The sequence below is a fragment of the Mesocricetus auratus genome, unplaced genomic scaffold (assembly GCF_017639785.1).
Source record: "Mesocricetus auratus isolate SY011 unplaced genomic scaffold, BCM_Maur_2.0 Super-Scaffold_4256, whole genome shotgun sequence".
Lineage (NCBI taxonomy): Eukaryota > Metazoa > Chordata > Mammalia > Rodentia > Cricetidae > Mesocricetus > Mesocricetus auratus.
The window spans coordinates 3775140-3797488 of NW_024429182.1; the positions used below are offsets into that span (position 1 = coordinate 3775140).

At 46.5% G+C, this 22349-nt stretch overlaps 1 protein-coding gene and 1 long non-coding RNA gene across 6 annotated transcripts in view; one reads left to right on the forward strand and one right to left on the reverse strand.

Annotated features, from left to right (window-relative positions):
- Positions 1-266: 266 nt before the first annotated feature.
- Trub1 (TruB pseudouridine synthase family member 1) overlaps positions 267-22349 on the reverse strand; it is a 55131-nt gene continuing 33048 nt past the window's right edge. Inside the window, exons 6-8 of one of the 5 annotated variants that reach the window (XM_040742275.1) lie at positions 21709-21848; positions 19613-19669; positions 15045-16149 (exon numbers count right to left, since the gene is read on the reverse strand). In XM_040742275.1, coding sequence (XP_040598209.1) covers positions 16004-16149; positions 19613-19669; positions 21709-21848 — 343 coding nt within the window. In that variant the 3' untranslated portion in view covers positions 15045-16003. Of the gene's footprint in view, positions 706-15044; positions 16150-16223; positions 19050-19612; positions 19670-21708; positions 21849-22349 lie in introns of those variants that run through there. The other 4 variants (XM_040742267.1, XM_040742278.1, XM_040742283.1 and 1 more) reach the window with 4 other exon arrangements.
- Positions 4463-7554, forward strand: LOC121139160. Its single transcript, XR_005876006.1, has 2 exons — positions 4463-6536; positions 7024-7554. It is a non-coding gene; the product is annotated as an uncharacterized LOC121139160 (long non-coding RNA).

Genomic DNA, 22349 nt, shown 5'->3' on the forward strand with positions numbered 1-22349 from the left:
CTGACTGAGTCCTGCCACTGTCTCAGCCCCCAATAATACATGAGACACTATATTAATTATGAAGCTGTTGGCCATTTGCTATGGTTTCTTAATGGCTAGCTCTGACTTAATTATTAACCCATAATTACTAATAAATATTTCTATAAGGTCTTGTCTTACTGAAGATGTAGCCTCATGTGTCCTCTCTTCCCGGGATCACATGGCGATTCTCTACCCTTGTATTTCCCAGAATCCTCCTGGACTCCTAGGCCCACCTATCTTGCTTCCCTGTTGGCCAATAGTGCTTTATTTATCAACCAATGGGACAACATATACACAGGAGGACTTCCCCCATCAGGATATATAGTTCTTGCCTTTTGCTCCAGTTGCTTCACTGTCAATAGGTCTTAAGGGTGTTTGTTCTTACTTTTCCTTCTCCTGGGGAAGACTTTATATTTGCTATCTTTGTGTATAGTTTTGTATCAAGTCTAAATCTTTTTCTTTAGACTAAAAGAGGAATTGTAGTGGGCTATCTACCATGCCTGCACTTGTAGCACCGACCAAACTGGCGTGGTCACTGGTGAGTGATGGGTGAGTTTTAGGTCTGGGGTCTGGGACAGGTAGGCTCTCTCTTGCTTCTGGGCGGGTCACAGAAGAGCAGCTGGTGCGGATCCTGTGAGCCGGAACTGGTGGTGGCCATCTGCTTCTTCTGTAAGTGACTTCTCCCTGAAATAAATTATATTTAATATTAATACCTAGTCCCATGAATCATTATCCGTTCCTCCACACTGAACAGTCAATAGCTAGGCAGGAGGTATAGGCGGGACTTCCTGTGAGAGAGGGAGGAGGTCAGAGATGAAGTTGGCTGTGAGAGAGATGCCATGGAGACTGAGAACAAGCCAGACACACAGAATGAGAGAGAGGTGAAGGCCACGTGGTAGAATACAGATTATTAAAATTATGGGTTAATGTAAGTTATAAGACCTATACAAGGCTAAGGCCAAACTTTCATAATTAATAATAAGTCTCCATGTCATTATTTGGGAGTTGGCTTGAAGGACAGAGAAAGACTTGAAGGTAGGGATGTAATGACTTCTCAGACCTAAGATAAATGATAAAAGGCTGTTTACTGGGGGACACTTACACAGAACTATACAAAGAACCACGGGGGCGTTTCTCTGCCCTTCCTACTAGATCGGATGACCCACCAGAAAGAACATGCAAACAGAAGCCAAGCCTCAAGCTTCTCTCCTTCCACTCTTGTCTGCTTGAAGCCACGAACAAATGGGTATGGCCACCATCACAGGTTCACAGACGAGACGCCTACAAAGACTTGCTGTACTTGGCCTGGAGAGCAATTCTCAGACACCAAACACTCCTCAAGCATTGGCATTCATTGCTTCTGTATTTCCACGCCTGCCTCTGGCCAGACCTCAGCTACCTCTGCCAATGGCACAGATGGACACATGGACAAGCCCTATGGGAAGCAAAAGGAGACCTTTGTGGCTTAGGCTGGAGCTGAGGGAGTGGGAAGATGAGAGTGTTCATATCCAGTGTCCAGTGAGAAGGCACAATGGGGGCCAAATGCCAAGACCCGGCATCAGCTCTTTGAGCAAGGGAATCCCGCAGCAAAGGCCAAAAGCAAACACCCAGGAACTTGCTGAGGACCAACCGGATGAACGTTTTAGTAACTGCCACTGCACACCTTGAAAGCAGGGTCCCTCAAGTCAACCTTCCAGCTCTCAGGGAAACCAAGGCACAGTGGGATATTGCAGAGGGGCGGGGCAGATCCCCTACAACCAGATGGCCTCCCATGTCCTCTGAGTCCTTATATCTGGGTTTAGTTTTGAAAAATCAGAACATAGTTTAAGTTTGCAGAAATACACACACAGAGAACAATGTTTCCAAAGCTCCTCTCCTAAGACATTAACACACTTCCTCTTTGGATCTCTCCTGCGTTATGTAGCAGTGCATGGGGGGGGGGGGGCAGAGCCTCGCCCTGCTCGCATCTGGGAGGCTCCTTGCATGCATGCCTGCATAACCATCCATACATTAGGCCTCTGACAGAGGCGGGATTGAATCCAGTTCCTGAAAGGCCTCAAGGAGACTCTAAGGAAACACACACACACACACACACACACACACACACACACACACACACACACGGCGAGAAACAGAAGCAAGCCTCCCAGGTTCGAGAAGCTGCGACTGGCTTTGAGGTATATTAATTCTGGAAGAATTGGCGTCAAGCGGAAGTGGGATGGCAGCTGCATCTCAGGGTGTACAACATCAAAACCATATCCCAGGTTCCCAAACAGAACCCGGTACAGCTCACGTTGGCAGGATGCTGGTTTCCGGCCCCTCCTGCAACAGCCAGCTTCTTTTTGGTTCGTCAAGGTATCTGGCCAACAACAGACGTTTATCACCAGTGACTTCCTAATTACTATTAGAACACTTTTACGCCCTTTGCCCAGTTTCATCTGCTCTGTCTTGTGTCCTAACTGGACTTTAACCGCCTGTGACTCTAAGTAAGCATACTTCACCAAATACTAGAATCCGCACTTACTGCTCCTTGACCCAGAGTCCCATCAATAACTCACTAGAGTTCCCGGAGGGATTTGCTGTATAACAAGGTCAACAGGCAGAGGCTGTCTGTGTTAGTGGCATGCTCTCTATCTCCGGTGGCAGAGCATGTGGCTTGTCCTGTGTGGTCCCCGTAAGGCGACCAATGCCTTTCCATTGCTCTGGCCTTCCATAGGACCTCTCAGAAGTGCCTGGTGTAGACGATAAGTTACGGAGTTATCTTTCTAGTCCTCCCCCCAGACTCCCATCACAAGCTGGGCAACTGAATGTAGACGGGACTTTGGCTTGTTCGTGTGTGCTGCCGTCGAAGAGGTTAAATATGGGCCTCAGATTGCCACAGAGAGAGCCCGCTCTCAACAGCAGAAGCAAGACTTCCATTTCTGGCCTGCTTTCCCGAACAGAGCACGGACTAAAATAAATCTCCTCACCCAGATGTTAGCTGCCAAGTCGTGCTGCTCTGACACACAGCTGTTTTTCTATGAGAGTAAAATGCCAACACTAATAATAAATAAATAAATAAATAAGAGTTAAGACTTAGATCATACAACAAAATGCCCAGCATGTCATGTCTGGAATTGTTGACTGAATTTGAGCGGAAAACCAGCTTAAAGTTTTGAAAGTGGCAATAAGCATCCAGGGTGACATTTTTATTACAAATTAGAATGCTCCTTGTCTCTAAGTCTGTGCCAATCCTCCAAGGAGAAAAACTTAACGGCATTAGAATAACGCACAGTTATAGTTATATTTTTAGCTCAGCAATTTCAACCCAATTTTCACACTAGTGTTTCATTACAATCAAACGTTTCCTGGGTGGTTTAAAAACATGAAGAAAATCTGATCTGAACCCTTCTTTTTTTTTCTTGGAGCTTATGTGAATACAGCTTAACTTATTTCCCAAGAATAATGAGATTTCACATGAAAAAAAAATTAAAGCAGGGCAGGCAAGATGGCTGAATGAGTAATGACACTTGCCATCAAGGCTGGCCACCCTAGAGTCCACATGGTGGGAGATAAAAGCTTAAAAGCCAACCTCCAGAATGCACACAGATGAGCCCCAATAAATAAATAAATAATAAGCCAGGCGCTGTTGGCACACACCTCTAAAACAAGCACTGGGGAGGCAGAGGCCAGCCTGGCCTATAGAACGAGTTCCAGGACAGCCAGTGCCACACAGAGAAACCCGGTGTCGAGAAACCAAGAATAAAAATAATAGATAAATGCAAGAAATAAAAACCAAAGCAATACCCAAAGGTGGTTCTTCTTTTTTTTTTTTTTAAAGAAAACTCAACTTGCTGTGCACATTAAATAATTCAAACCAATGATCCTTTTAAGTCTCTAGCAACGCATGAACAGTGGGGGGAAAGCCATCTAATACTTCATGCATTTAGGGCATTACATTAGAAAGACTTCCAGCTTTTATGGATGCAAATGTATGCGGAGCAGACAGATTGGAATCTGTACAATTTAGCAGTGATCGAAACTTGTAATTTTTGAAAGTGGGACAGATGTCCGGACTGGTTACATTAAGATGCTTCTTACTGAAGACGAAGCAGCCAAACAAACAACGCTCTGGCCTCCTTTAAGCGGAAACAAACAAACAAAGCCGCCGCAAATTGCAGCCCGCTGTGTGAGTCTTGCTTCCTTCCTGGGTTCTAAAGTTGAGCGGCAGCTCGGGGTAACAGAATTAATATCTCCTGTGCCATCGCTGCATTATTTATCATCCTGTTCTCAAGACACAGACATGGGGGAAACGGCTGCCCACTCGGGCCCCGCACTGGGAGGAAAGTCTAAATTAAAGAGCAGAGACATTTCCTGGGCGGCGGAGTATGCCCTCCTTGGGCCAGACTGGCAAACCGAGGGGCCCCTAACAAAACTGCGCATGTGCTGGATGGAGGCCGGCTCACTTGATCTAGACGCTCACACTTGACGAGCTTCCATTTGGAACGTCACAGCTTCCGAGATTTATTCAAGGATTGTCGAGTGTGTGCGACTGTACCAGGCGCTGGGAGATGGAGATGGAAACAGCATTTGTTCGCCCGAAGCCAACAGCCTAGCAGGGAAGGCAGGCGACTGAACATACTATTAGAACGGGGTGCTGAGTATAATAGTAAGCTTCTCTGTGAGGCATCCAGGTAACTGAAATGAATCTGGGTTAATTCTCCCTGGGCCATCATCAAAAATGACGTGGTGACTATGTTTTAAGTTGGGCCATGAAAAGACACCGAAAGGATGCTTTGGCTTGCAGCTGGCCTGAGCCCACTCCAGAATGTCTGTGCGCTGCAGGCACCTTCTACAGTGTGTCACTGCCGACTTCAGGACTCGGGGGCCCAGGGAAAGACGGTGGTGTCACCCAGAGTGCTATTTCAGAAGGGATTGATGTCGTTCTCATGGGCTTCCAGTCGGTTGTCACCAACGCGTGAAAAGGCTTGTGCCTCTTGCTTCCTTGACTTACAATGCGATTGCTGCCACCATAACGGGGTCTGTAGGGATGAAGCCAGAGATGACAGATCCTAGCGCCATGCTCTGGACATGCGCAGCTGTGATTTCTCTTCTAGGTAAACCACCACGCGTCAGGTATTTGTTACAGCGGCCCACAGTGGCCCAAGGGAGCAGTGAAAGGAGGCAGAAAACCATCTGCACAGAGGTTAGAATATATACACATACAACGCTTCGGAGAGAGACACTGTGCTGCATACGTCGGCAAGGTTCTTTTGCTGAATCTGGGGCTTGCTGATTCGGTTTGACTGGCTGGCCAGCAAGTCCCAGGAATCCTCCACCTTCCCAGTGCTGAGATTATGGGTTCATGCCATGGGAACATGCTTGGAGCTTACCACTCACATGGCAAGTACTGTACCGGTTGAACCGTCTCCCCGGCGCTGGTAAATACTTCTTTTGTTTTCTCACTATGCTGCCCTGGCTGGCCTGGAACTCTCTATGTAGACGTGCCTGGCCAACAACTCAGAGATCGACCTGCCTCTGCCTTCAGAGTGCTGGAATTAAAGGCGTGCGCCACCACACCAGCCTCCCTGGATGTGGTGGGAAAGCTAGGCATGGCTTACCCAGCTTTATTTGGTAGGTTCAAGGGACTTGAGAAGGGGAATGTTACCTCAGTAGGCAGAGGATGACAGGGGAAGGGAGATCGAGGAAGCTTAATTACCTCTTCCTCAAGAGCCCTGCCTGGAGACGCTGGCCCGGCCCAAGGCAGCTATTGGGGATAAAGGAAGAATGCCTGGACCACACATCCCACCCACTGCCCCCCCCCCAGGTAGCTCCTGCGTGCCCAGAGTCACTTCACTCCAAGCCCATCTCCACCTTTCGTACTGCCACACGCTGGCCTAGTTGTACATTCTAGAGAATTCCAGACACGACAGCTCCTGGGATATCAGGGTTTGCTCTAGAGAATTTCAGGCACGACAGCTCCTGGGATATCAGGGTTTGCTCTAGAGAATTCCAGACACGACAGCTCCTGGGATATCAGGGTTTGCTCAGGCTTGATTGCCGTCAGCAGCTCCCAGATCAAATATTTATATTCCTTCAGCAAGCTAAGAAGCAGACAAGGCCTATGCTACAAAAGCTCTTCAGACTTCTTGTTATAAACATTCAAAGTGAGAAGGTGAAGCAAGGTCTTCTTAGAGAGGGGAAATGACGGAAAGAGTTTGCTTTTTAAATTCTTCCTCTAGACAGAAGGACATAATCAAAAAACCCTGCTGAGCTGCGAGGCTCACGCATGCTAGGCAGGCACTCTCAATGAACCACACCTTTAACTCAGTTCTCTACTGTTTTGACTTGGTTTTGCCTGTGTGAGTGCACGTGCATTCAGGCGTATATCTCCAAGTGTGTGTGCACGTGGAGGAGGAACTCGGTGTCTGATGGCAGGGTCTCTCACTTGAACCCAGAACTTGTAGCTTTGACTGGTTCAGCTATCCACCCTTCCTCTCGGAGCCTGCTCTGCCCTCGACATCTTGGAAATACAGGTTGGTCACCAGTATACCTATCTAGCATTTATGTGGGTGCAGAGGGTTCAAACACTGCTCGTACTTGCCTGGCAAGTACTTTTACCTGAAAAACTATCTCCCCAGCCTGGTTTTGTTGTTTTGATCTCTAGATTTATGGATGTTTAGTGGAGTTTTTGAATCTTTCCTTTTCTGCTGGACATAGGCACATGACTCTAATTCCAATGATCTGAAAGGTAAGACAGGAGTATTGTAAATTAGTTGAGCATACATCAAATTAGCTCTACTTTCTTATCTAAACACACACACACACACACACACACCTTATAAATGACCCCAAACGAGTCAAACTCACCTCCACTCTCATCTAAACACACACACACACACACACACACACACCCCTCTTTATGGATGACCATTATTTCTTCCCAAATTACACAACTGGGAGTGTTTCTCCATTTGAGAGACCAGGGTTCTGTCATTCCTAAGACCCTGAATCTTCTCTCAGTGACAGATCACGGGTGGCCTGTGAGAAGTGGTTACATGGCCTGCCTTTTGCCCTGAAGATTCTTCTCTGGGAACAACACGAGAGATGTGCACTGCACCTTCTTGACTCCCATCTACAGCTTTACAAAGGCCCTTTCATCTCAAGAACAGGACGGAAAAGGTCCTGGGTCCTAGTTGACCAGAAGTCTGTTCACCTGGCAGACGGCAGTTTAAGCCCCAGAGTCCAGGGACAGGTATATTGGTGAGTTTTGTTGAGGAAAACATAATAACCACTTTTTATTGTGAAGGTTTTCAAGCAGAAAAAAAAAGAGTGAAATGCACTCTCAGTACTGCCCTAAGTACTGATCAAGCACTTGCCACGCTGGCTTCACCCACCCTCTTTCTCTCATCTTCTTCTCTTCTTCCGCCCCTTTCTATTCCTCTTCCTGTCTTTGCTGCAGCATTGTAAAGCAAATCTCTTTACAACAGTTTGCTGTATGTCAACAATGCAATGTATGTGACACTGGGAAAAAAATTAAACGTTTTACATTTATTTACTCTGTGTGTGCTTGGTTTGATTAATAATAAACCCAGAGTCCCCAATAATGGGTCAGTTATCACATCAAGGGAAGACATCAAAGCACTTCCCCCCGATGTCACTTAACCAAGTGCCACCCCAGATTTGCATTCTTTAGTTTACTGTCCCTGTGTCTTCTCCTGTCCTTTGTCTGTCTCTGTGTCCGAATCTGTGCCTGCCCGAAGGCTGTCCTACGACTCTGTCTGTTCCTATGTGTGTGTGAGTCAGTCTGTCTGTCCTCATGGAAGGTTTTGCTCTGTCTTTTATTGAACAGCAAAGGAAGGAATCGGGGATTCTTCGAAAAAATCCTTAGCAGAATTTAACACTGACTTCAACTGACTCCACACCACCCAAAAAACAAACAAATGAACGAACAGTACCGGGCCACATCTGAACGCTGCTTTCAGAATGTATGGTGATTACTCGTTTTTTATGAGGACACTTTCATCCTAATTGATAACTGCAGCAAAACTGTACCCTAACACAAAAGCAGACACACATGCATCGCCCTGGGTCAGGGGCATGGAAGAACCCCGCTCCAGATTACAGCTAAGCATTAGCTTAAGTTGTGAACACTGTTTAAACGGGAGATCCAAGACAGGGAGGTTGATTGTTCTCCTAAAGGAAGGTTAAGCAAGCAGGCTGAGAACACAGTAAGACAGCAGCCCTAAGCGACTGCGAGGTACACTGCTAACTCTGGCTGTGGGGCCCGGGCAAAGCTCAAATCTCTTGTACTGTAAGAGGTATTTTTATCGCGATGCAATGCCACACATGTGGGTGCCTGTGCGCAGCATCACGTGCAAAGGCCACAGTTCCCCCTTTCTGCCATGCTGAGCACTGGGGAGCAAACTCGGGTCATTGCGCTTAGCGGCCGGGCTCTTGCCTGTTGGGCCATCTTGCTGTCCCCTCCCACTTCTGGTTTTTGGGATAGGGTCTCCTTTTTCCAGGCTGGCCTCAAACTCGCTACATAGTCAAGAATGATCTAGAGTTTCTAATGCTCCTTCCGCCACCCCCTTAACGCTGGGCTTACAGGTGTGTACGGCACTTATCCGGGGAGCTGGGGACTAAATCTGGGGCTTCGTGTACGCCCGGCAAGCACCTGGCCGGCTGAGCTGTGTCCCCAGCCCTGTCATTTCCTCACCCAACCGTAAGGCCATTATCACACCTGACCACATGAATAACCGTCCTCTAACATCTTAATGCCTGGCTCCCAAGAAAGTTTTAAAAATCATAAGGCTTGAAATTTCCATTGCATCTCTAGAGAAAGCCTATGCCACAGCCAGTCTTAATAGATTCATTATCAGGAACATTTTTTCACACGCTCAGCTTAAGTTTCTTTATCCTATTACTACACATTGTGCCCTTGTGTATTGTTTTCAATGAAACCCTTTTTAGTGTTTACACACTTCAGATACTTGTATAAATTTAGCCTCCCCTCTCATCTTTGCTTAGCTGAGCTGCACATGTTTGAATCTGCTGGTCTGTGCTAATAAATCCACCCATCAGCTCCTCGTCGTCATGTTGCCGCTTGGCTTTGAACTTTGCCCAGCTGGTTTTTATAAAACCCATACGAACAGCCCCAGACCAGATGTAGTCTGAGAGGAGTCTCACCCAAATTAAACCACTGCTGGTTCTACCCCGTGCTCAGGCTCAAACCAGACGCATCCTATTTTCCGCCGTGCTAGAACGGAAACAAATGTCTTGTTCTCTGCTTTTAGTCCCAGTTTTTTTTTAATTAAAATTGCTTTCTTTTTTCTTTTCTTTCTTCTTTTTTTGTTTTGTATTACAACATGTGTTTCGCCCCTCCCACTAAACATCTGTGCCTTGATGCACTTCTCTCCGGATGTGATGGGAACGGTCCTGCGAGTACAGAGGCCCTAACCCTTCCACACTGCTGGGGCACCTCTAGGTGAGTCGCCACGCCCTCAGTGCCGCTCCAAGCTCTTCACCTAATAAAGACGGGTCCTACTGACGCCACAAGATTAGCTGGAAGGGACTAATGCAATAATGTAAGTGAAGGGGTTTTAAGGTAATTTAGCCCTTCTTATTGTATGGGCGCATTCCCGGGTCCCCATCGAATGCCTCAATCTGCAGAAGGTACAACACTCGCGTCCGCCATCTTCTCCTCTATAGGTATCTGTGTTATAAACGAGGCAGTAAGGGATAGCAACCAAACACTAAACGGAACAGTGATGAAAAACACTCTAATGAATGCTATGTAGAAGTTGTATAAAAGATTCATTGCTGGGAATCCTGTTTTATGTAACTACAGATGATGAAGCTGGAATGTGAAGCCACAAGGAGAGGCTGCTGCCCTGACGTTAATGCTGTATACGCATAGACGAATCTGGCTTGAGACCGCTTGGTACCAGTGTTACGGAAAACAGCATGGTTCAAAGACATGGGATGGGCTTCCAAGCAAAGAGTAAATGGATTAAATTAATGTGCATACAGTTTAGGGCACTTAGCATACCCACTGTGCAGATGCGGGCATCCCTACTCCTTAACGTTATTTCTGCTTGCATCTGTAGCTTATCTCACCATTTAATAATCTCTGCTGCCAGGGAATTGTAGTTCACATCTTGTCACCCAAACGAGAGACAGCATCTCTTAAATGCAATGATTAAGACCCATAGACCAGTAGAATGTCACATTCATCCTCTGCTATATATAGTGAGCCTTGAATAGCCGCATATACCACACACACTAAGCCTAACCCCAACCTAACCTAACCCAGTCCTAACCCAGTCCTACTGGATATTCGGCTATTCACCGCTTCCTGGGCTCTAAGAATCATGCTAAACGCCTTATCTGAATCATCTGATTTGGGGCTCAGGAATTTGTGAAGGAGAGTGTTAACACCCCCACTTCACATGAGAGGAAACTGGGGCTTACTTAGGAAAGTAAATTAACTTGTCAAAGGTTAATAGCTGATGGTAGCAGCAGGGCTGAAAAAAAAAATGTGTCCTCCAGGGCCCATGCATTCAACTGTTAGCAAGACTTGGCGTTTCAAATCACAGGTAGGAAGTCCTAAATACAGACCAATGTCAACAGGTCCTACTACATCCATACCCTCTGGAAAGCCCTCCCAAGAGGCTCGTCACCTGGTAAAAGAGGAGTGTGCATGGTGGATGTCCCCGCCACAGGCAACTGTCGTCAGCTCCTCAGTGCCTAAGAAAATGCCACTCATACAAAATTTCAGCTTCATTTCCTTCAAGAAAAACGATTGCTAATCATTTTGTCCTTCACTTCCATAACCTCAATTATCTAGCAGATAACTAAGGACCGTCAATTTCCTTTTTGCTGTTCATTCAAATGTCCATCACCTAACGGTACTCCAGTTTGTAGTTTATGACCTCAGTCTGCCGTGACTGCTCCACACTCATTTCTAGCTCCGTGTCTGCCTCCTGCTTCTACCTGTTTAGCTGTGCGAGTGTGATCTCCTTAAGCAAAACTACCGTATGAGCCAGTCTGACCCCCTGAAGCATCATCGAATCCTGATGAAACTTAAAGGCTTCAGATGACATCATCCCAAATGACTCAGACCCCTTTCTCCATTCACACCAGACTCTTACTGGCTGACGGGCCATGCCATGTCCTCTGCCATCTTTGCTGGGCTGGCCTCCCTCCCTCGGCTGCTGTCAGTTCTTGGCTCTCTGGATATACGGCTCAAGGACGACTCAGAGCCTGTCTGTTCCAGCTGCATCGTGAGCACTCTCCTCTCCTTCTAGCAGGGGTGTAGCAGATGTTTTCAGGGACGAATTATTGTTCCATTGAACCCTTCTTGACAAACACACTCACTGATGACAGCACACAGCCCTAACTGCTACTCATCTCGGTGTGTGTATGTGTCTTGAAGTCCCATCTTTTGTATACCGTACCTTACCTCCTCAGAGGGAAGTCACTCTGTGAGTATTTTGACAACTGATGTATTCAAATTACACAGAATACAATGAAGCAGTCATCACCTTTCAATCATATTGCCAGCTCCTCGAAGCCAGCGAGCATTAGTGACTTGATACCTGGCCTCTGAGTGCTGTCCTGGCTAATGCAGTAATTTGGAGTTAGAAAGCCACTTCTCTGGGCTGTCTTCGAGTATCACAGAGGCATGAGAAGGTGGGATCCAATACAGGAAAGCATCCAATACAGGAAAACTTATGCTTTCTTTAGACTAATGCTTGACAGATTATGACTCAGTGTGTGTGTGTGTGTGTGTGTGTGTGGTGTGTGTGACTGTGTGTGTGTGACTGTGTGTGTGTGGTGTGTGTAAGTGACTGTGTGTGTGTGTGTGTGTAACTGTGTGTGGGTCTCAGCTCAACCTTCGTTCCCTTTCCTTGGGAAGCCGTCCACTTTGTTTTCTGAAACAGTCTTTCACTGACTGGTCTTGGCTGCCCAGCCTGGGAGCACCAGGGGTCTCTTGTCTCTGCCTCTCCAGTGCTGGGATTACCAGCACATGCCATCACACCTGGTTTTCCAAGAGGATATGGAGTCACACTCAGACCCTCACGCTGGCACAATAAGTGTCTACTGGCTGACTGCCCTCCCTTGACAGATGGTTTTCTTTTTTCTTTTCTTTTCTTTTTTGTTTGTTTGTTTGCTTTTTTTGAGACAGGGTTTCTCTGTATTGCTTTGGAACCTGTCCTGGAACTCGCTCTGTAGGCCAGGCTGGACTCGAACTCACAGAGATCAGCCTCCCTCTGCCTCCCGACTGCTGGGATTAAAGGCGTGCCCGCCCAACAGATGGCTTTCTAAGGGACTGAAATTAACTACAACATTCGTGTCACAAATCAGTTTCTTAAACACTTTTAGGATACGGTGGGTTCTATTTTTCACAAAAATAGAACAAACAATCTCAAAATGCTGGAGGAGGGGGCATAATTTAAGTATACAGGAAGCCTCAAGAGAGTACTGAATTCTACTCTGATCATAACAAGACACTGCCCAATGCTTTGGGACATTGGGGAGCAAAGGACACAAAGTAAATTGAATACAAAGGGGTGGGTGAGAAGTTCCTCTAAGGGACAGGGAACAAACATGCTTTGGGCAGACTAGAGATCAGGCAGGCATCCCTGAGCGGATGTACAGTCATGACTCTCCAGCAGAACTAACAGTGGGTACGGTGGATGGAAGGACAGACAGATGGTAGGTGGTCAGATACAGAGAAGACAGACAGAAATACAGACAGCGACCTCCTTGCTTCTGGTCTTTGAGTGGGAATATTTGCTTGCTTTTCTGCTTCAATAAGTAGGTCACTGGCTACAAGGTTTTCACACGTGTCAGCTGTCAGGCTGTAAAGACTGCGTGTTGTTAACTCTTGGCGTTTTTGTAGTCTCTCCACGGTTATGATTCCATCTAAAACCATTCCCATTGTGACGTTTCTTTCACCCACTAAGTTGTCTTGAAGTTTGTCATTTAATTTCTAAATATTAGAGGGATTGTCTGATTGGTCGCTTTATTTTATTGTGTGGGCAGTAAACACATGACTATAAAATGCACAGCTTCCCTCTTTAAAGAACCCAACACAAAGGCTATGACCGCAGGAGGCAGTCAGAAACCTGTAACACCACACCACACCCGAAGAGCAGCTCTTAGAAGGAAGGTCTGTCTGTTTACGGTTGCAAAGCGATCAGACAGACATGGGGGCCGAGGTCACAGACAGACAGACAGACATGGAGGCTGAAGTCACAGACAGACAGATATGGAGGCTGAGGTCACAGACAGACAGACAGACAGACAGACATGAAGCTAAGGTCACAGACAGACAGACATGGGGGCTGAGGTCACAGACAGACAGACAGACAGGGGGCCGAGGTCACAGACAGACAGACATGGAGGCTGAGGTCACAGACAGACAGACAGGGGGCCGAGGTCACAGACAGACAGACAGACATGGGGGCTGAGGTCACAGACAGACGAGGAGGCCGAGAGTTCACATTAATTGTGAGCACAAAGCAGAGTGAGGACAAGTTATGGGACACTTTTCCTCTCAAGGGTGACCTTTCTTCCTCAAGCAAGTCTGTCCCCTGCTGGGGCCAAGCATTTATTCAAATATCTGAGCCCACAGGGGACCTTCTCATTCAAACCACCAGGACAGCCCAACCCCCAACACAGTTAGTTAGAGGGGACAGCCTCTGGGAACCCGCTAAGCTAGAGGAAGCCATGAGTTAGACGCCATGATAAGATTAGTGCCCTGGGGACGAGGGACTGTCCTCTTCATCCTGAGGGGACTTGGTGAGCCAGAAGAGGCTTGCTCAGGAACAAGATCATGGTAGCACCTGATCCCAAAGTAAGGAGCTGCTGACTGAGCCATCCCACAGATACCCACAGAAAAAAGACACAGACACAGACACACACACATACACACAGGCACACAGGGAGACACACAGACACACACACACACACACACACACACACACACACGTAAAACCTTGAGCAGATATGGAAGTGCACAGACTATATGCTTACACTTATATAGAGCACAAAACAGACAAGACAATAAAAATGCCAATGTTAGAGGTGTTACTCTTGGTGGTGGGTGGGGTCAGGCAGAGTTAGGAGTGTTCTGTTTCTTGATTTACACACTGGCTACATTATGTGCTCTGCCTCTGAAAACATGTGAAGCTATATGTTTAGGAACAATTTTCTGTATACACATGAAAAGTTTAGGAATACATGTTCGCAGAAATCCCGATGAAGGAATGAGATAGTACAAGGCTTTAGGATCCAGCTCTGTGGTAGGGTGAGGTCCTGTGTGCCACGGAAAAAACAGAGTACAATCGTCACTGAAATGAGTGTTAGTAAATAAAAATAGCACAAGGAAGCACTTGGGGAAAAAAAAAGATTTGAGGAAACTCGGGACTCAGCGGGGAGGGATAAAGGGATGGGAGCCACGAAAGAGGGTTAGCTGCTCAGAGAGGAATTCGAGCATACGGAAAGACTAATTATAACTAGAAGGCTTGTACCACGCAAAGAAATGAAGGGTGAAAATCTCCCAGTATCAATGTAGCAGAACCCGAGTTCCTGAGGACACAAACGCTTGGCTGTGGGGGGGTCTTACGCACAGTCCAGACCGTCTCCTTCGTCAAAGCTGAGAGAGCCCGTCCCTCAGAGATGAAGTGACCTGCCGACCATCAATACCGACTGACGGTGGACACAGGAACACGCCTATTGCATCGTTTCCAAGGAGAAATGAGACAGAAAGCAACCCCATAACAACCTCATGGCTGGCTTCAGCCTTTTAACATCAATCTGAAGTCACGGTATCTGAAGAACTTACTTTACACGCTGCTAAGTGAAGGCACTGCCGATCTGAGTGGTGCCTAATGTGTGCTTAGCATCTGTATTTAACAGAGGACCCAGGCAAGCTGGTACTGCTCACATAACACCTAAAGAGCCAAGCAGTTTAACACAGGCTTTCTATTTAAAAATTGAAGGCTATTGCAATAATTCCAGTGCCCAAAACTTCATAGTGTTATCTTCATCTGTTTAATAAATGCACAGCACTTTGGAATCACATTTTTGCATTGCCCACATCATGATTCAGTGTAAATGACTTTCTTCCTTTGAAACAGAACAGCTCACCATCTAATCGAACCTCCAAATGGTCACTGTAAATTTGATATGGATTTCACACGAGTCAGAGGGGGCATAGACTGTAACGGCTGTTCTTCAATGGGCCATCCCTGATGAGTCAGCAGCCTTGGATTAATTCATGCGTGGAAGAAAGATCCAGGGGAGTGTGTGAGTTTACCCCCGTTCACCAACTGTAATTTTCAGTTTGTAAAGAACAAACTCCTGTTATTTTTGATGTTTGTGGATTTTAAATAATTCTGTGACGATTTTAAACAACCTTCAGGTGAACACAGTATTTCTCAGAAGCCTAAGGGTTAAAGAACCAAAACGAGGTGATTTGGTGTGTTCCACACTGGGGTGGGTATCTTCAGAAAACTCTAACTTGCATTTTGCCTGTGAGTAAAATCATTTTATCAGCCGTGTACCTTGAGGCCTAAGGTCCGTGTCACATACGTTTCCTCGGTTGTTTTGATTAGAATGTAAGAAACGTGAATCCTGAGCTTTTTCAGGGCTGTGTCTTGGTTTCAGCTACCCGTGGAAGTTAAGAATACTTTAAGTGTTCGTGCACTTTAACCGCTCATGTTTACGCACCTGGCGAACGTAGAGGGGGAGGAGGAAGATAGTGAGCCGGCAGAGTGGGCAGCAAAACCCAGCTGAAAAAGCCAGACACACACGGCCGTGGTGATGCCGGCCTGGTGGAGTCTCCTGGGAGATGTGCCCTGGGCACGCATGCCTGGGAGGATGACCTTGACATGGTGACAGAAGCCGGAGACCTATGTCAGCTTAGCAGTGCGCAGGGCCATTCCCCAGGCAGGGGTGCCGGGTTGTGTAAAATGGAAAAAGCCAGTGTGTACTAAGAGTTGTTGCTGGAGAGTCCTGACCATGGATGTGCCCTGGCCAGCTCCAGTCCCCGGCTCTGACCCCCTGTACCCTTGTACTGGAGCCAAAATAAGCACTTCCCCCATCGGTCGCCTTTGTCAGGGCATTTAATCACCGGACCTGGAAAAGAAATTAAGACAGGGCAGAAAAAACACTTCTGTTAAGCTCTTTCTGCAAATAACTCGTGCAACGCATAAAGAAAGCATCAAGACATTTATTTATACGAATGAACAGAGTATAAAGACAAATCACACAAAAGCAGACAAACTTCAGCAACAATGTATAAAATCCCAAACAAACGGTGAGGCTACAAATGCTGCAAGCCTGGGAACCACAAAACTGGTCCAGGGCAGCCACGCCTTAGGCTTGCGTCCTAGAGAACTGAACAGCTCTTAGATGCGCCCAACGGGGGGAGTATTTTAGATGGATGGAGCGGAGAGCCACGTGACTGAGATGGTCGTGAAGACTGAACACACTCAGACAAAAATCACACGAGAAGTCAATCACTGCATAGGCGCCTGGGTTATGTAAGTTAAAAGGGAAACACAATATGAAAATAAAGTCCACAATGGCTGCATTAGGGTGGGAGACACTGCAGTTTTCCTCAGCATTTTCAAACAAAAGGAAAAGACTGGCTACCATTTCTAGAACTTATTTGCTAAGGTCTACTCTTTCCTACGAGAAGAGGTTGTGTGTAAAGTTTAGATGGAAAGAGACAAGAATCGCTCAGTTGGGCGGTCTGTTCAGACTCCGGCTGTTCAGGAAGACACTATACGCGGCCTGTGCCGTCCTACCGGGCAGCGGGATCTACCTCCACCTTTGCGTACATAAATCGAGGGCCACTACAAGTGGAACTCACAGACATCCACCTGCCTCTGCCTCTCAAGTGCCTGGATCAAAGCTTGCCCTGTGACACCTGGCTCAAAATTACAAAACTTCTAATTTACAAATTTACCATGATGTCAGTACTATTTTTGTTTATTTTAAATTAAAAATCTCTGTCATTTTTTAATGTGTGTGTGTGTTGCACACACTGCAGAGCAGATGTGGACAGCTTGCTGGAGCCATTCTCTCCTGCTTCACAAAGGTTGCCCAGGGATCCAAACTCAATTTTATCAGACGTGGGGAGAGGGGCAAATATCTTTCTTACCTCTGAGCCGTCTTACCTGCCCAGAATTAGTTTTAACGTTTCTATTATAAATTTGCCAATATGCTGGGGACGCTGTGTTGAAGCATGTGACTTTTATATTAAGTTTATATTACAGTAACCAGGATAAGACCATTCATTGGTCTGTTCATTTATTTATTTATTTTTTGTTGGAGGCAACAACCTTTAAAAAGAATGGCAATCCAAAAAGTATAAAAAATTTGTATTTTATGAAATGTTTAATAACTCTTCCTTTGAAAGGATACTCTAGGAAATGAAGACCTTAATGTTGTCACATCCGCACAGTCTATTACACCCCTGCATGACACAGCGGCGCATGTCTATAGTCACTGCACTTGGGAGCAGAAACAGGAGGAGCCCTGGCTGCAGAGTGAGTGAGTCATCCTGGGTTAATTTATATACCGTCTAAAGTAAGGATTCTATCTGGGGGGGGGGCATGTGTGCTCATGGGTGCCCACTAGGACAGAAGTGGGCGTTGAGTCTCTTTGGGCTTGAGGAGCAGGAGCCACCTGACATGGGTGCCTGGACCTAAACTCTGGGGTGTGCGGGAAAGGCCATGAGGCCTCTCAGCCTCGGAGCCACTTCTCCAGCTCCACCAGATCTGCTGTTTTTAGAAGTGATCACATTCCCGAGATCATATTAAAAGGGGCGAGAACTTCCTGAAGCCCCACAAAACAAGCATCTGAGAGTTGTAGGGGAGCTGATGATGCTGGGCTGCTCTCTCCATGCCACAATATCACCCAAAGGAGTAAATAACCACAGATGTCACGGGGACGACTGTTCCACAGACAGACACACGTGCATGCACGTGCACACACACACAAATGAGCAGGCAGGCAAGAACTTTAATCCAAGATACATTCTTTAGTGTATAACCTAAAAATCACAGTTTTAGTCATTTGATACGGTGTGGTTGACCACAGAAACAGCTGCCACAATACACAGCTACAGGAGCTGAGCTCTGCACAGGAGATGAGGTTCAGCACGTGTGGACCTATTGCGTTCTGCTGGGACAGAACAGAAGTTTGTGCATTTGCAAATGTTTATTAGGAAACCATACTCATTTTCAAGATCTAAAAAACAGCCACAGATGAGGGCAGTCCGTCAGTTCCGTGCTTCCCAACAGCCATGAGCTCCGCAAACACACGGAGCAATTCAATACTGAACACTTCAGGTACACCCAAGGAATTTCAGAACAATGGAAGCCCTTGGCAGTTTAAACAAAGCAAACGTGACACTCGGTATGTCTGTGAGACTTAACAGGACTACCTGTCTTCTGTAATTAGAAAATTGTTTACTTTTTCATACGAAAAAGACTAAGGAAAGATCAAATTCAGAAAGCTGATTCATCTGAATCCAATCACAGTCATCGTTCAGCAACACTAAGGCACCCTGCAAAGGGCTGGCCATCCCTGGGTCAGGGCACACACACCAACAGGAAGCAATCCTCCCAGGCCGGCCTCAGAGTGTCTTAATTTGATCCTCTTCTCTCTTTGTCTCCCTTAGAGTTATGCATTCATAGCTTAAAGCCTGGTCACTGCATTTCTCAGATTTTGGTTTTTTAGATGCCGATTCGTCTGGCAAAAGAGATGTGCAGTGTTCGAGGGACTGTGCGATGTCATCAATGGTCCACCTGTCTTCGGGGAGGGCGTGCTCTTCAAGCGTGAACGGCCCCTGCTTGGTGCGGGTCAGCTCCAGCACGTGGGCACAGGAGGAGAGTTCTACAGAACCCGAAAGCGAAAAGGGAGGATGAGCCGAGCAGTATTCACAGTCCGCAAGCTTACAAACGACACAACTCTACTCCGACGTCTCAGGGTAACACAAGAGTCCATGGTCTGAGGTAAACCAGTGCCTAAGCAGGGAAAACTCAGCGGTTTAAACCTGCTTTTCAAAACAACAACGTGGTACTTGAAGCAACCCGGTGAGGTAAATATTGCTCTTATTCTGCAAATAGGATAATGCAGCCTGTCCACTTCCATGTGACCAGGGAGCAGGAGAGGCAGAACCGGAACTTTCTGTGTGCTTCTAATACTGTGGCTCCCAGGTTTTTTTAGTTTTTAAACCATTGATTTGTATCCATGTAAATAATTTTTGGAAGGATAAATCTTTCTGTTCCTGATCCCAGCTTTGATTTAAAATGCTTTTTACTTGGAAAAAAAATGTTGGCTTTTTCATCCATTATCACTGTGTTCCTTCTCTGCTCCTCTGTCTGTTTCACGCCCACCCCCATTACCAGCACGCAGCTGCTGGGGCTTGTAAGTGCATGCTATAAACCCACAATGCATCTGAGTTAAAAGCAGCAACAGTTCAATTCCTCAGCCAGTACTCAGAAGAACGAAAAACAGAAAATTCCTCTCCCTTCAGAAAGGAGCATTACTCCCTAAATGATAATTCATAATTCATTTTTCTGCTTACCTTTGCCAATGTCATTGACCAAGCTTCTGATGTAGAAGCCGCCTCCGCATTCAACATCTGGAATGTTAGCACGGACACGGTAAAAGGCTGACCTCCTGAGAGATCCACTTTACATAAAAATGATGGTCTTCAACACATGTAAAAACGCACTATGCAAACAATCGAGCCATAAAATATTTATGGGCTAAGCCATAAATTATTCATCCAGCGGCATATGTGTTTGCGAGATTGAAAAGTCAGGGTGTGGAGCAGGCAGGAAGTCATGAACACATTTTAAATTAACTGGCAAGCCGTACCACGTTAATACCTCGGCCTCGCTCACCTAATAGGTTTTAAATAGAAATCCCAGCTTTGCTATCATGAGCTACGGATGCTAAAAAATATTTCCAGACCTGTAGACTCTGTTCATTTATTTATTATGTTCGAAACAGTCAGAAATCCCAGCTTTGCTATCATGAGCGGTGGGTTTCTTAAGTACTTTCAGATTTCATGACATGAAAAAATTTAGCCAAACACCAACCAAAAAACTCCCTTTGGCAATGAAAAGAACTGTGCTTGGGGTGCTGGGAACCATAAAACAACCTAGTCACACAGTGTTGTAAACCTACTGGCAGCACATGCTGGGTGGAAAGCAGGGCCTGAGGTGACTTTGGGTGGAGCAGCCACACACTCCACGCTCGGCATCCATCAAATAAAGAGATTTGGAAGGACCAATCAAAACTCGCCACCTGGGGACTTCAGTTCTCTATGGCTCACAACTGGGGGCTACCGAGACCAGAAGGGGGTAAGCGCAGGGACCAACCTGGGTTGTGCCAGCATTTGAGTGACACTAGACTTCAGAAGACAGCTGCTCACACTCGCCCTTCCACACTGTCTCGCCAACACCATGAGGCACTCCTGACTTACAAGCAGACAGGAACCCTGATCGTTCAAGGTCTATCTGCTCTCCCAGACAGGAAGGAGGCTGCCCTTTCTCATGGAGTGAACGAAAAGGATCACTTTGTGGGGGTTTTTCCCTCCTTCATTATTTGTCAAGTCATTTAGAAGCAGGAAGCATAGCAAAAGCCTTGTTTTCTTAACTGACCCACCGTCTGCAGGGACTCGCTGTGTATGGAGTAAGAACACCAAGGAGAAGCAGTGAGGGGTTTCTGTTCGTAATCACTGTGAAATGAAGGGCTGGACTGATTTCAAAGAACCCCAGGACTAACAACTCCATTTTTAAAACTATGTATATAATTTTTGAACCATATAAACAAGGGATTTTTTTTTTTGGTTTTTAAATTTACTTCGAATATGGATCACATGTTCCAATTGACAGCCTGATCTAAAAGTGTGACCAGGAGCCCAGCAACGCATCTGTGTCCTCCATTCCACCCTCGTTCGCATCACTAGTGCTAACCTGCAGATCACAGAGAGAGGAAGGGGCAGAGGCCAGGCCATATGCACAGCCTCAGCACAAAACTAACTAAATGCGCTGCTTCACAGGGGCGGAACAACACTTACTGTAGGGTGAAATCATTAAGTATGAATCCAAATGGAAGGAAAAGTATCTATAAGATAAAAACTAAAAAAACCTATTTCATATTTATTTTTCATTGTTCCATGTATGGGGAATTTATCTGCACACACGTCTGAGTACCACGTGTGCATCCAGTGCCCGGGGGGGTGTGAGGAGGGAGTTGGGGCCTCTGAGACTGGAGTGACAGACAGTTGTGAGCTGCTGTGCTGGTGCTGGGACTCAAGCCCGGGCCCCCTGGAACAGCAGCCAGTGCTCCTCACCCCTGAGCCCTCTCTCCAGCCCCCCACTCTCAAATCTTGAAAATACACATGCCCTACGTAGTTCTCTGAAGAGATCCAATGTATTCTACTCCCAACTTTGTAGTGAGATGATCAAAAACACCCAAACGTCAGCCTAGTTAGGTATTTCTGGACCTTTATGGGGTTAGTTACATTTTTCTCATGAAATCAAACCATACCTTTTCTTACCTTCAAAAAAAATTCAAGACCAAAAGGATCCGTTAGGACTATATAAAAATTAGCCAAACACAAAATAAAGACGCGAGCAGAGAGGAGTGTTCCAAGCCTGTCCATCTTACCCAGCGTGAAGAGCGGTGGCTGGAATCTCAGGAGGGAGATGCCGTACACAGTCACTAGCCTGGCGGGTCTGGCCTCCACAGCTTCACCTCTCTTCATTAGCGTTGACAGCCTCTGCCCATCCTTCTTCAATGCAGAATAGCTTTGTGACGAGAGACAGCAGGAGGGGGGGAGAGAGAGAGAGAGAGAGAGAGAGAGAGAGAGAGAGAGAGAGAGAGAGAGAGAGAGAGAGAGAGAGAGAGAGAGAGAGAGAGAGTAATTCCCAGCTCGGGATGAAGTCCCTACGTGTCTCTGAGACAGGCATAAACAGCGAGTGGCATCCATTGTCTTCTTTAGCCTTCCTGGAGGTGACCTTGCCAGTGCCCTTCACTAGCCCCCAACTCAGAAGCAGCTTCTCCCCGAGAACAATCCCAAGATGTCACAAACCCACAGATAACCGCAGAAAAAGCTGCAGCAGTTCACATACAATAAATGTATATTTAACTTAGTCTCACAAATGATTTGCTAAAGTTTTCCAAGGTTTTTTTTTTTTTTTTTTGGTTTTTTGAGACAGGGTTTCTCCATATTGTTTTGGAGGCTGTCCTGGAACTCGCTCTGTAGACCAGGCTGGCCTCGAACTCACAGCGATCTACCTGCCTCTGCC